Source organism: Myotis nattereri, assembly GCF_964212035.1.
Source record: "Myotis nattereri genome assembly, chromosome: 3".
In the NCBI taxonomy this organism is placed as follows: domain Eukaryota; kingdom Metazoa; phylum Chordata; class Mammalia; order Chiroptera; family Vespertilionidae; genus Myotis; species Myotis nattereri.
In genome coordinates, this window is record NC_138077.1 from 155,461,541 (window position 1) to 155,476,250 (window position 14,710).

The following is a 14,710-nucleotide window of genomic DNA, read 5'->3' on the forward strand; positions in this document are numbered from 1 at the left end:
CTTGGTAACTGCAGACAGCAAAGGTGTTCAAAAGGCCTTCAGCTTCCATATCCCATATGTTACAGTGTATGGCTAATTTGCCTACAAACAATGGTAATAATAATCTGCCACTCGGTATATATATATATATATATATATATATATATATATATATATCCCATGTTCAAAGGCTGTTAAATTTTGTTGTTTACCTATATCTTCAGAAAAAATAATCACTTCTACTGTCATGGTAAACAGCCTGCTTCCCTATTTATAATGGTCTGGCCCTCTAGCAACTTCAGCGTGAAATTATAGCTAATTTGCCTACAAACATCAGGTGGTCATAATAATCTGGCCACTCAGTGTGTATGTACATATATATATAAACATATGTAAACAATATATAAATATATATTGTTTGTGCCTATATACCCTCATCCTATCTAATAAAAAAGAAACATGCAAATTGACCATAACCCCAACACCCTCCCCATTGGCTAATCAGCAGGATATGCAAGTTAACTGCCAACCAAGATGGCGGCCGGCAGCCACGCTGCTGAAGCGAACAGGAGGCTTGCTTGCTCCTGTGATGGAGGAAGCCAAAGTTCCCCGCCTGCTGCTGCCAGCCTCTGAGCTGCACTCTAAGCAACTATGTTGCAATTATAGAAGCCAAACAAACCTAGAAACCTGCTTTCAGCCAGCTTTGGCCTCAGAGCTTAGAGCTGCTGTGATGGCAACAGAGTTTCAATTATAGCAGCCAAACAGACCCAGAAACCTGCGTTCAGCTCTCAGAGCTGGAGCCGGCTCTCAGCTCCAGTGACAGCTATAGAAGGTAAATAAATCCCAGAATTAAAAAAAAAGAAAAAAAGGAGAGGCTGGGAGCTTAAGTTGCCCTCCAGCCTGAAAACGGCTCTCAGGCCCTCACCCAGACTGGCTAAGCACCCCAGTGGGGACTCCCAGACTGAAGGGGTGTGACCAGCTGCAAACAGCCTTCAACCCATCATCCAGGCTGGCCAGACACCCAAGTGGGACCCCCACCCTGATCCGGGACACTTTCAGGGCAAACCAGCCAGCCCCCACCCGTGCACCAGGCCTCTATCCTATACTACAGGCAAGGCGGGACAGCGCGAGCTGCCATCCGGGCCCCATGTGCAGACCTGGTCAGCAGAGCATAAGCCCCATCCCCAGCCGGGACCCCTGTGTGCCACCTGAGCCCCCAGCCGGGACCCCCGTGCCACCTAAGCCCCACACTGCTAAGCCCCGCCCCCAGCCAGGACCCTATGACTATTGGAGAACAGGAAAGTGCCGCTGGGCCCTGGGTCGCTGTGGTGATCTGGCCATCGGTAAGTAGAAAAGTGCTGCCTGTAGGCAGCCCCCAGCTGCACCTGATCCGGGAGCAGGAAAGCAAGCCTTGCCTGCGGGCAACCCCAAGCTGGGCCTGACACAGGAGCAGGAAAGCCCGGCCTGCAGGCAGCCCCCAGCTGGGCCTGCTCCCCGGTCGCCATGGGGATCTGGGAGCAGGAGAACAAGCATGGCCTGTGGGCAGCTCCAAGCTGGGCCTGCTCCCCCATCACCATGGCAATCCTGGAGCAGGAAAGCTGGGCTTACAAGCAGCACCCCCATCCTGGCCATAGCTCAAGGGTGAGTACAACATGCAGTGGAGGCCAGGAGCCTGAGAGATCAACACAGAGGGGCTCCTGCTCCAAGCCTCCATGGTGTGTCTGGGGGCAGGCCCCCAGCACACACACATACACAGTGCCTGCTCTGAGCCTCCAATGTGGCTGGGGGCAGACCCCCAGTGGGGACACACACACACACACACACACACACACACACACACGGCAACTGCTTTAAGCCTACATGGTGTGGCTGGGGGCAGGCCCTAGCAGACAGACACACACACAAACACACACACAGACACACACACACACTCACACGGGACGCCTGCTCCAAGCCTCTGCTGCCAGGCTGTGGCCATCAGTAGGACATCCACTGAGGGCTCCTGGACTGTGAGAGGGGCAGGCTGGGCTGAGGCAACCCCCACCCCCCAGTGCACGAATTTCGTGCACCGGGCCTCTAGTATATACATATGAATATGGACTTATTAAGAGAACTCACCCTTATGCAATTGTGGCACCATGTTGAATAGTCTATGAGAAGCTATTATCTTTGCATCTGGTTCAAAGCAGGTAATTGGGGAAGGAATATAGATATGAAGTAAGTAGCAGCAAAGGGTAATTGCAGCCCATAAAAGTGAGCTAGAACCCAAGCCTTTATCCTGGAATCTTTGCTCTTCTCACCTCCTCTAACACTCCACCTTCATGATGTTGATATCTTGCAGAAGTTGGCCCATTTTATTTTCACAGAGCTAAGCACACACCTGGTGTAGAATTCAGAGAAACTAAAGGATGATCAGGTGAGAGATTGAAATTTTGCAGGCAGTTTCTGCCCACATGGACAAGATAAGCTAGGAGATTTGTAAGAATGTACCTTGAGTTGCAAAATTTTGTGCCCTGCAACAAATCTTCCAAATGTAAAATGAATATGGCTGCTGCTTTACATCCCTCCTTCCTAATCCTATGCACTCACACAGGGAATTCTGAGAAATGTAGTTCCAGGTTAGTTATATTGACACAATACAAATCCACTACAGTACTGATACTTTTTTTTTTTTTTTAAATTCTTTCTGAAAGTCTTTAAGTATAGGTGAGATAGTTGAATGACTTTTATTGTTAGGGACTGAAGGTAGGAAGATGAGAGATTTGGCCCTGGTGTTGTAATCAGAGCAGGCTCAGGTGTAAGACAAATAGAGGGAGAATATTAAAGTTTTAGGAACCCTAGTATTAGAATAGAGGATAATTCTGTCATTCATTTCTCTTATTAGAAGAGGTATTCAGTCAATATAGTCCTGACCAGACTGTTCTGTAATGGAAATGGGGAATAAAAGGAAATAAAGACAACCACAATCCTACCAATTTAATGGAGAGTTCATCTGGAGAATACTATGAAGAAATAAAAGAGTTTTATCCAATCAGCTAATGTTTCCCATAACCCAGCCAAAAAATCCATTCCTTCATGAAGCATCTCCAAACTAACCCCACTTGGCTTCTTTTAGAGTTTCAACCACCCTAAACTTCTTCCTGTCCACTTCCCTGAAATCTGAACACTCACTAAATGTCTCTTTACAGTTGTGAACTTCCATCTGGCAGATGTTTCTGTCGCTTGAGCTTAAAGTTTTATAGGTCTACCGTGTGACTACATGGGGCCGTAAGCTCTGCAAACGCAGCGCTGGGCTGCTTGATCCTTTCACAACACTCTTTGGATCTTGCTCTCCATATGAGGGTCACATAGACAATGCTGTTGACTGACTCAGTGATGGGTTAAAGAATCGTCCTGTTTGGAAGAATTCAGTCCAATCTGAGCAATTTGAAAACCTCTTGTTTACAAACTGCTGAAGCAATGTAATAAAAGTTAGACCTTTAAACAAAAGATACTTTAAAAATTATATTACAGATGTCCCCCACTTTCCCCCTTGAGCCCTTCACCCAGCTCCTGCCCCTCCCAGGCCTTAACCTGTTTATTGTCTATGTCCATGCGCTGTGCATATATGCATATATGTTATTTGATTAATCCTAAGGAGTGGTTTTCTTGGGGGGAAAATTGCATAATATTAATGTGAGAAATCCTTTAGATCCAAAGTGACTTTTTGTTTGTTTGGTTTATTTGATATGTCAACATATCCTTTTTTATCATATTCTATTCTTAAAAGGTTGCCCTCTTCCCTAAAAAAGTTTCTGTGTCCATTCATCTGCTGATGGGCACTTGGGCTAGTTATGACTTCACTTACTTGTGGAATCTAATGAACAAAATAAACTAATAAGCAAATTAGAAACAGACTCATGGATACATGCCTGGAGCCGGTCCATCCTTGCTGTTTCAAAGGACCTGGCATATATGGCATACTGTTCCTAATGTTTGCTCACCTTCTTGGCACTATGTGTTTTAACCAAGGTCTCCTCTCTGAGAAAGGTTGTTTCCCCAGGTAGGGATTTTCCCCTGAAGTTAGGGAGGGAATAAAACCTCTTAACTAAGTGCCAGGAGGGTAATTAATCACTTTAACTACGAACAATCATGCTTAAGCTACATAATCTTTACTCCCTGGAATGGAGATAAGAAACGCCCTAACCTTTGGAATAGAGATTGATAGGATTGGAATCAACTGGTATAAATACAGATGTAACAACACAGAACTTAGAAGACAGAACTTAGAAGACAGAACCTACACAGAACCTAGAGACAGAAGAACTTCGCTGGAGAGAACATGGCAAGAGAACCTGACTAGAACCTGGTGACTGAACCTGGCTGGAAAACCTGGGCAGAACCTGGCTGGAGAACCTAGCGAGGGAACATGGCTACAGAACCTGGCTGGAGAACCTAGCAAGAGAACATGGACACAGACCCTGGCAGGAGATCCTAAGCAGAACCTCTCTGGAGATCCAGACCAGAACTTGGCTGGAGATCCTGGCTAGGCTGCTGATCAACTGAACACTGTCTCCGTGTCCTTCCTTCTTTGCCGACTCTGTCCACACCTTTGGGGACCCCTGGACCTGCTGGGGTTGGACCCCTCTCTTGCCATGTTCTATCCAGTTTCTGTAGCCAGGTTCTGTCTCTAGATTCTTCAGCCAGGTTCTATCGATAGGTTCTGTCTCTAGGTTCTGTTGCCAGTTTCTGTGCAGGATCTTTTGCCATGTTCTCTCCAGCGAAGTTCTTCTGTCTCTAGGTTCTGTGTAGGTTCTGTCTTCTAAGTTCTGTCTTCTAAGTTCTGTGTTGTTACATCTGTATTTATACCAGTTGATTCCAATCCTATCAATCTCTATTCCAAAGGTTAGGGCGTTTCTTATCTCCATTCCAGGGAGTAAAGATTATGTAGCTTAAGCATGATTGTTCATAGTTAAAGTGATTAATTACCCTCCTGGCACTTAGTTAAGAGGTTTTATTCCCTCCCTAACTTCAGGGGAAAATCCCTACCTGGGGAAACAACCTTTCTCAGAGAGGAGACCTTGGTTAAAACACATAGTGCCAAGAAGTTGAGCAAACATATTAAGAACGGTATGCCATATATGCCAGGTCCTTTGAAACAGCAAGGATGGACCGGCTCCTGGCAGATACAGAGAGCAGACTGGCAGCTGGCAGAGAGTTGGAGGTTGGGGACTGGGTAAAAAGGGTGAAGGGATTAAGCAAAGAAAAAATATAACTCACAGACACAGACAACAGTGTGGTGCTTACCAGAGGGGAAATGGGCTGGAGGGAAATAGAGTAAAGGGGGGTAAATGGTGAAACTTGACTTGGGGTGGTGAACATGCAATACAATATTGTGGGAACCCTAATCAAAGTATGCCAGATGTTCAAGGCCAATTGGAGTGTGGGGGCCATGTCCAGAGTATGTGGAATGCTCGAGGCCAATTTGTCATATGCAGGTGCAAAGGCAAGGACACAACAATAATACTGTATGCTCTGCACAGGCATCCTTTTCTGTAACCCAAATACCCCTGTCACTATTTGGCAAGAAGCCTCTTTTGTCTAAGTTGGTATAAAGTATGTTACCGACCAGCTGGTACAGGGCTGCTTTCACATAGGATGAGGCTGCTCGGTATGGCTCCCGTGTTTGCTATTGTATCAGCAAAGGCTGCTGGGTTGGCAATGGCTGCTGTGTTAGCAGTGGCTGCTGCTTTATAGACTTCTTTGAAGAACTGTATTGTCTAATGGTTCCTTAGTAGCAATGGCTACTTAGGCTGCAATAAAGACTCTGCTATATGCCTATGACTTCTCATTTCTTCTTAGTCTAATACCTGGCATCCACAGGGGTACAGCTCCTAGCAAAGAAGGATCTGTGCCCCCACAAATATACAGGTTATAGAATTGTATACCTGAAGCCTATATCATTTTATTAACTAATGTCACCCCAATAAATTCAACTAAAAAAAAACTTTACAAGAAGGAAACTTTACAAGAAGGAAACTCTGCCTCATGCACTCTAATGTCTTATTGGTAAATCTTACTTCTGGATTATGCTGGGTTTTAAAACTACTGCTACTTTATTAAGTTTTTCCTCCTTCTTCCCATTCAGAAGTCACTTTCCCTATCTGATATCATATGGCATATTTTTATGTATCTATTGGACATATTACCCTATATTCTACATACTTATTAGTATCTTTTCTACATGGTAGCAGGTCACGATAGCTGGTGCTCATGTCTTGAATGAAGGGATATTGTAAAACACGCACAATAATAGGTTATATATCTTTTATCTCTGTATGCAGAGCCATGAAATATATATTTTGTAATGAATTTCTAGAATGAGGATAATCATGTAAGGTGGATCCTGGGGGTGGAAATGTCCTCTCAGAGGCCAAACTAGTAATAAATTATATAACCCCACATACATGGGAATGGCTGGGGTAGGTGTGTGATATGGTGTCAGTCATATCTCCTTCCATTGTTTAGTAGATGTATTACCTTGAACATGTTAATTCATTCCTTTAAGCTTCATCCTCTTGTTTTTTTAGAATATGTATATTGTTACCAAACTCATAATGATGTTTAATGAATATGTAAGTCAGTCCACAGGTCTATGCTCTATCTACTGAGCCAAACCAGCTGGGCTGTTCCTTTTTTCTTTATATTTCTAATGTACACATAGCGTTTTCCTATGTGTTTTATGTTTTTGAAATGGTTCACTTTTTAATTTCAAAATAATTATTTTTTCATAAGATAACAGATCTAAGGATCCATTAAGACAATGCATATTAACAAATACCCCTACCATTAATTGATGTCATCATTAGTTGTAACATCATCATACATAGAGGAAAAAACTCTCTGCATGTATATATAATTATGTATTTATTTGTAGGCATACCTAGAACACATGAGGATTTATTGACTCTGTGAAAAACTCTGAACAATCATTATCTGACTCCCATCTCCCCATCTCTATACTCCCTGCTATCTCTTCATTAATCTTCTCCCCCTTAAATCCATCCATGTTTACATTATTGAGCCCACAGTTTGTTAATACCTGGACTACATTTTCCCACCAGTTTCTGCCTACATATTGTATTTACATATATGCTCCATTTGTTCTAACAATTATTAAAGCACATTGAATGTGGACATCTATTCATGATCAACCACCTCTACCTATTCCAGTGGTGTTCAAAAGATATTGATTGAATGAATGAAGGAATGAATGAATCACCAATATGCTATATCATAAACATAGTAAATAAAAGGTTTTATTAGTTATGTTTGAGAGCATGGAGAAATTTATATTCTAATTGGATGAAATAGGGTCAGAGCTTGGGGAGATGTGTTAACTCAACTAGTTGAAAAAAATAATTGAGGTGAAAGTGATAACCGTTACATTATTATGCTAAGTGACATAAGCCAGTTGGTGAAAGACAAATTCCACTTATATGTGGAATCTAAGGAACAAAATAAACTGACAAACAAAATAGAAACAGAGGCATGAATATCTGGAACAGATATACAACTGTCAGAGGGGAGGGGGAAGGAAGGGATTGGATGAAAGAAGGTGAAGGGATTAGCCAAAGAACATATATGCATAACCCACAAACACAGACCACAGTGCGGTGGTGGCTAGAGAGAAGGGGGTCAGCCAGAGCTGGGTGGAGGTGGGCTAGGGGAGGGGGGTATGGGGACATCTGTAATAGTGTGAACAATCAAAATAATGTTAAAAAAATGGAAACAAATGCCAAGATGGGATTAATTGACCAGTACGTTATTAGGGGAAATGTTTATGAGAGAAAACTGGAAAAGAACCATGAAGAGCTGGGAGGGCGGTCAGACTGGGATACAGGTCTACCTCCAAATGAAAGGGCAAGAAAAGGAAGGTTGGGAGGGAGCATCCTAGGCTGCCATACAGTATAAGGAATGTTCAGCAAGGCCAGTAGGAAACTCCTCAAGCTGAAGTCAGAGGGCAAAGGAGTTCCATGTCTCCCAGGAGGGGCCTGCTTCAGCAGCCCTGTCACATACAGTTGCTGAGTAGCCTGAAGGAAACATGGCCTCAGAGCAAATGTGACAGCCGATTGCTAAGCGTAGCCTCTGGGGCTCCTCTGCAAGGTGGAGTCACATGTATGTCACAGGTGGTTCAGAGAGGAACATGTATTCAGTAAAACTAATGTAATTCATGGCTATCACACCAGCGTCTTACAAACATTTTCTTTGTACTTGCCCTGCCTGGCACAGGTGCATAGTGCCAGTCACATAAAAGTGTGTGTGTGTGTGTGTGTGTGTGTGTGTGTGACCCTCCTTCCAAACACATATTTTTACTTTATTTTGACTCAACATAATTCAATTCAATCATAATTTTTTTTAAATCCCAGACTATTCCACTGATTTTTTTCAGCAGCCAAATTTTCTCTGAGCCTTAGTTTCACTATGAAAATAATTTGAGAATAAGTCTGGCTGATCTTTAAAATTCCGTCTTACTTCTAATGAAGGAGACAAACTTTTTTGAGTGCCTATTTTATATTATAGGTTTTGTACCATGAAGATTCAAATATGTCATCTTACTTGATTCTTAAAGAAAAAGAGTCATTCAAGTAGATGTACCAGTATTGTCATCTTCATTTGGACAAATAAGAATTCAGAAAAGTTTGACCAAGGTCAGTTAGCTAGTGGAGGATCTGGGATTCAAAGCAACTCTGAATGCAATCTTTCATGTTTTCTCAGTCAAAAAGAGAAGAAAAAAAACCTTTCCCATTAATCAAGAATAGTCACAGCTATCTGAAAGTGGTTTTCAACTTTTTCTTTCATTTTATGATATTTATTGGGGTTTTTTTTTTTTTTTTTTTTGGGGGGGGGTTTGTTTGTTTTTTATTATAAAAGAAAAAAATAACTCCTCAGTATCTTAACGAACGAAAAGGAATATTTCACACTCAGAACAGACACCAGGATACAAAATTACAAGTGTTTAACCCCAGTCTTGTCCCCCTCCCCTCTAGGAGCAGACAGGAAGGAGACAGTGGGAGCAAACAAGCAATTCTGTAAGAGACTTCAAATCCCTACAAGTATGATTAAAATCTAAACTGGATTTGCTTTAAAAAAAAAAAAATCTTTTTAATATATCAAAAGGCCTGCTTTAGTGACATGCTAGTCCCCCAGAAAATAACCCAATACCCCCCTTGTCAGTAACATACATGCTCAAGTTGACCAGCCAACTCATAATTCTAAACCCCTGTGCATACATGTGTCTTTACAATCCAAAGCCAAGGGGCTCGGGTGACTGTTATTTGCTCCTGTTAGCCGACCCGTGTCCAGAAGGGCAGGCAGGGCACAGAGAAACCCTTAAATGGTAGTGAGTGTTTAACAGCCCCGACGAGCCAACTTCTCGAGCACTGCCACCCTCACCCCCTCCCCTCAAAAGGTGAGCCTTATTTCTAATCAGACTTCTCGCCTCAACTTTGGCTCCCAGCGACCAGAACGGGTTTTGTCCTTTAGAAAAAGCACACAGATCTGCACACCCATATATATAATTTTTTTGTTTTTGCATTTAAATATAAAAATACTACTCTGATTTGTGTTATAAACGGAGGACCAAGCAACGAGAACTTTTTCTTCGAAGGTAGGGCTACCCATCCCATGCCTTTATGCCAAGCTTGCCTTCCAGTGAGGGCGCTCAGCCCCAGGCCAGGGAAGCAGGTCACTGCCAAGGGGTCACAGTTGGCAGGTAAGAGGGCTTCCTGCCTGCTGCCCTGCCCCCCCTTTCCTCATTCTCACTTTCATTAGAAAGCTGCTTATAACCTTTTATGGAACTTCCCAACCAAAGGGAGTTTCTAACCTAGTCACAGAGCAAGCCCAGCACTCCTACCCCCTTCAGCTACCTCAAAGAAGAAAAAGGCCCTTCCCCTCCCTTCACAAATACTATGCTCACTGTCCAAATAGCTACGCCTGTTGGACAAACACCTGATTAAGTGAAGCAGTGGTTATGTTTCCCCGCCCCCTCCCCACTAACACACTAGAAAGCTTCAGTGATAGGGGAAAAAAAGGGTGTGTGTGTGTGTGAAAAGACTAAGAACTTGACCCCGCTAACCTGGCCAAAGAAAGCAAGAGATATTAACTGGGCAGGAGGAATAAAAAAAGACCTTGATATTCTGCCCTTTTGAGTTACATTTGTTATGACAATTGAGGGGCGAGAGTGGGCGCGGGATGAAGAAGTGATTAGAAGGAGCTGGATGGCTGCAAGTCTAGTCCACTTAGTTTTTGTACTGGAAGGGCTCATCGCCAGTTTCGTTGAGAAGACACGTGCGGATGAGGGCTTCTGTCACTGCAAAGGGGTCGCAGTTGGCAGAGGGGCGGCGGTCTTCAAAGTACCCCTTCTTCTCCTGGCCCACAGACCGGGGAATGCGGATGCTGGCGCTACGGTTGGCCACGCCGGCGGAGAAGTCGTTGATGTTGGAGGTTTCGTTGAATCCGGTGAGGCGCCGGGCATTGTCCCGGCCCCCCTTGGGATCGTAGGCTCGGATGTGGTACTGGTGCCGCTTGCTCAGCCTCTCGATGGACTCCTCGATGTACTTCAGACCGTTCTCCTCTCGCATGGCCTTGGTGCTGAAGTTGGTGTGGCAGCCTGCACCATTCCAGTTGCCAGGAATGGGCTTGGGATCAAAGGTTGCGATCACTCCGAAGTCTTCACACACTCGGTGCAAGATGAAACGGGCCACCCAGAGATGATCTCCCATGTCAATGCCTTCACAGGGTCCTATTTGGAATTCCCACTGGGCGGGCATGACCTCGGCATTTGTCCCTGCGATCTTGATGCCAGCGTACAAGCAGGCCCGGTAGTGAGCCTCCACAATATCCCTGCCGTAGGCTCTGTCTGCTCCCACGCCGCAGTAGTATGGACCTTGGGGTCCAGGGAAGCCATTGGAAGGCCAGCCAAAAGGGTGCCCATCTGTGCCCATGAGAGTATATTCCTGCTCCATTCCAAACCAGGGATGCTGATTGCTCACCATGTCCATTATCCGTTTGCAGGTATATCTTAAATTGGTCTCTGCAGGTTTGCGGTTGTATTTTAAGACTTCACAGAACACCAGCTTGTTGGGGTCCTTGCGGAAAGGGTCCCGAAACATGGTAGCAGGAACAAGATACATGTCACTGTTGGAGCCTTCAGACTGCATAGTACTAGAGCCATCAAAATTCCACTCGGGCAACTCTTCTATACTCTTGGGCTCACTGTCCAGGGTCCGGGTCTTGCATCGCAGTCCTTCTCCAGTACCGTCAATCCAGATGTACATAGCTTGGACTTTATCACCCTGAGGCAGGGACATGTACATCTGCTTGATGCCTTTGTTCAAGTGGGAACTCGCTGAGGTGGACATGGTGGAAGTTGCTCTGGGGGGCGAGCAGGCGGCAGGGGGGCAGGGCGGGCAGGCCGTGAGAGCGAGGTGCAGAGAGGAGAAGAGAGGAAGCTAGGAGTGCTGCTCAGACACTCGGCTCTTCTCCCATCCTCGGCTCTTATTGGGGTTTTCAAACTTTAAAATGCATGAGAACATCTAGGGAGCTTGTTAAAAGTGCGTATGAATGCTCCTATCCCACTTTTCCAATGAATGTTGGATGGACCTTCAAATCTGCATTTGAAGAGGTATTCAAAGATATTCCAATGCAGCTGGTCAGATGGATCCTGTCTCAGACAATATAGGCACAGTATATTGTTGCTAAGTAAAAACAAACAAACAAGCAAACATAAAAACTGAAACCAAGACAGAGTCATTGCTTCAGGATGACCATAGTAGATAAAGACTCTAAAGCTACCACAAGGCTGCACTCTCCACCTTTATCCCACTCCCCATCCATGTACTTTCAGACTTTCTCCCCTAAAATTATTTCCAGATATCTACCCTAGGGAAATAGAAACTAATCGATGAAAAAAAAATGTTTACATAAAAATCTCACATGATTGTGTCATGATATATTACACTCATTTTATATCATAACTAGAGGCCTGGTGCATGAAATTTGTGCATGGGTGGGGTCCCTAGGCCTGGCCAGCAATCAGGGAGGCACTGGGGGGAGGTTGGGTGGCCCTGGGAGGTTGGCTGTGGGAGCGCACCAACCACCAAGGGGCAGCTCCTGCATTGCGTGTCTGCCCCCTGGTGGTCAGTGCACATCATAGCGACTGGTTGACAGGTCGTTCTCGTTATTCTGGTCATTTGGTCGTAACGGCTGCTTAGGCTTTTATATATATAGATAATCTTGCATGGTATTCTCTTTCCATTTAACTATATCTCATATGTAGTAAAAAATACTGGAAGAAAATACATCAGCTGATTAAAGATGGTTATTCATAAGTAATGACATTTGGGGGGTTTATTTCCTTCTTTGTAATTTCCTATGATTTCCAAACTCTCAATAAATATACACATATTACCTTTTTATTAAAAATACTTCTTTTAACAAATGTTAAAAAATTTGAAAATTTCTTTCAGTGTTTGAAATGTACACTTCTAAAACATCAGAGAAGCATATTTGATAGAAAGTTTTATTGACACACATATATTCAGACGAAGGAATTATTTCAATCTATGGAGATAATTAAACAATGACATTAACTTCTACAATGTTTTTAAAATAATTTTTTTCTACAATATGCTGTGATTTAATTAACATTTCACTATGTGTAACAAATACAACTAATTATAGTAGTTTTTCTATAAGGTTATTAAAATACTAACTGGAGAGTCTTGGGGAAAATCATGATACCCATTTCTACATCAGAAATATTTTTTCTATCATATTTTTCCAAAGAACCAGGCCTGTTTTTGAGATCTGGTAAATAATTTCCTCAGTGAAGAAAAAAATGGCAGATTTCATTATTTTGATGTTTCTTTTTTAATTTGCATTCTTAAAGAAGTGTTACTTCATTTCAATTCATGCATTTACTTTTTGTCATTAAGTTTGCGGTATCTAGAATTTCATGACAGTGCATTTCAACTATTCAGTCACACCTACCTCTTCTGGGAAATTCTGACATCTTTCTGTGGTGTGCTTGTACGTTTTTTTCTTGTTTTCCCTTTCAAATTCTGTAGTAGATCATCAAGCCTTTGTATATGGTAGTTCTGGCAGTTGTCAAAGCAAAAAGCCCTACATGTTTCCAAATATAATTGATGTTCTTCCAGTGAAATGAAAGCTTCTATTTAATGAAGAGCAAATTAATCAAATTATTTTTCTGTATTTCAGAGGAGTAAATTACTATAATTAAATTATTCATGGAGATCTGGTTTAAACAGCAATGGTAAGAAAAGTATTTCAAAATGTACACCCTAGAAGTATAATAAGAAACATCTTCCAAAGGAGAAAATACATGAGCACTAAATGAGATTAGAGTACCTTAACCAAGGGAGTTTTTGATAATTATTTCTCCAACCTGCATATTTCCAATATGAATAGTAATGTTCTGAAAAGCAAGATTTTTTTTTATTTTTGATCTTATATATGCATGAGTATCTTCTTAATTATTTAATACTAGATGCCCGGTGCATGAAAATTCATGCACTGGAGAGGGGGTCCCTCAGCCTGGCCTGCCCCCTCTCACAGTCCAGGAGCCTTCAGGAGCGGGAGGCGACCCGGTGATCACGGGAAGATGATGCCTCATCACACCTCTGCTGCAAGCCTCTGCCAGCCCTGGTTACCTGAGCCTCGGGTGGCCCTTGGCGGCCAACATTGGAGTCTTGCCTGTGACTTGGGTTGGCCCTGGGCACTGGGGGACTGAGGGGGCTGGGCGCTGCCATCTTTGAGGCTGTGGCAGTCAATTAGCATATACCCTACTTATTGGTTATGGGTGCTGCCATATGTGAGGGTGGTTTAGTCAATTAGCATATTCCCTCCTTATTGGCTGTGGGCTCCGCCATCTTTGTGATGGCACGAGGGTCAATTAGCATATTTCCTCTTTATTAGATAAGATTTATTAATTGTCCACACTAAGTTAGGCTTCTATCAATAATTGACAGAATGTTAGCACGTGGGAGTACTGAGAATTAAAACAATCCAGATAGCACAAAAAATAAAAAATGGTAATATTGTACAGCTTTCTAGTAACCATATATTCTTTATCTTCCCTTCTGTGTTTGTTTGTTTGTTTGTTTGTTTGTTTATTTCTTTTGTTTCATTTTCTGGTAAGAAAAAAAGTTTTTTCTTTTAAATAAGAGAGCCTTGAGCCCATATTTCTTTTTATTAAATATGAATATATGGAAAAATTATTTAACTTGATTGAGTCCCAATTTCCTTACCTATAGAGGGAGATAATATGTAGCCTATTTACTGGGTTGTTGAGAGGATTAAATAAATAATTTTGTAAAGTACTTATACAAAATGCATATGTACAAGGATATTTAGTGCATCATTTTTGTATCATTTTAGCAAAGATACATAGCCTAAATGTTCATCAGTAGAAAATCAGTAAAATGCATACAATGAAGTATTATGCAGCCATAAAAAATAAAGAACAAATTATATGTTGGCATTAAATAATCTGCAATATAAAATAATGCATAAAAAAGTATTAAAAGAGTATATAAAATATACTAAAGATAATTCTTTATGCAAGAATTATATCCTTGGTTTAAACCGGCAGTTGGACATCCCCCGAGGGGTGTCAGATTGGAGATGGTGCAGGCCAGGCTGAGGGACACCCTCCCCGCTGTGCATGAAT

At 42.7% G+C, this 14,710-nt stretch overlaps 1 protein-coding gene across 1 annotated transcript; it reads right to left on the minus strand.

Moving 5' to 3' along the window:
• Positions 1-8,864: 8,864 nt before the first annotated feature.
• LOC308516165 (glutamine synthetase) lies at positions 8,865-11,512 on the minus strand. Its single transcript, XM_081087001.1, has one exon. It carries the CDS (start codon positions 11,379-11,381, stop codon positions 10,260-10,262), a length of 1,122 nt encoding a protein of 373 aa, XP_080943127.1. The 5' UTR covers positions 11,382-11,512; the 3' UTR covers positions 8,865-10,259.
• Between the last annotated feature and the right edge of the window lie 3,198 nt (positions 11,513-14,710).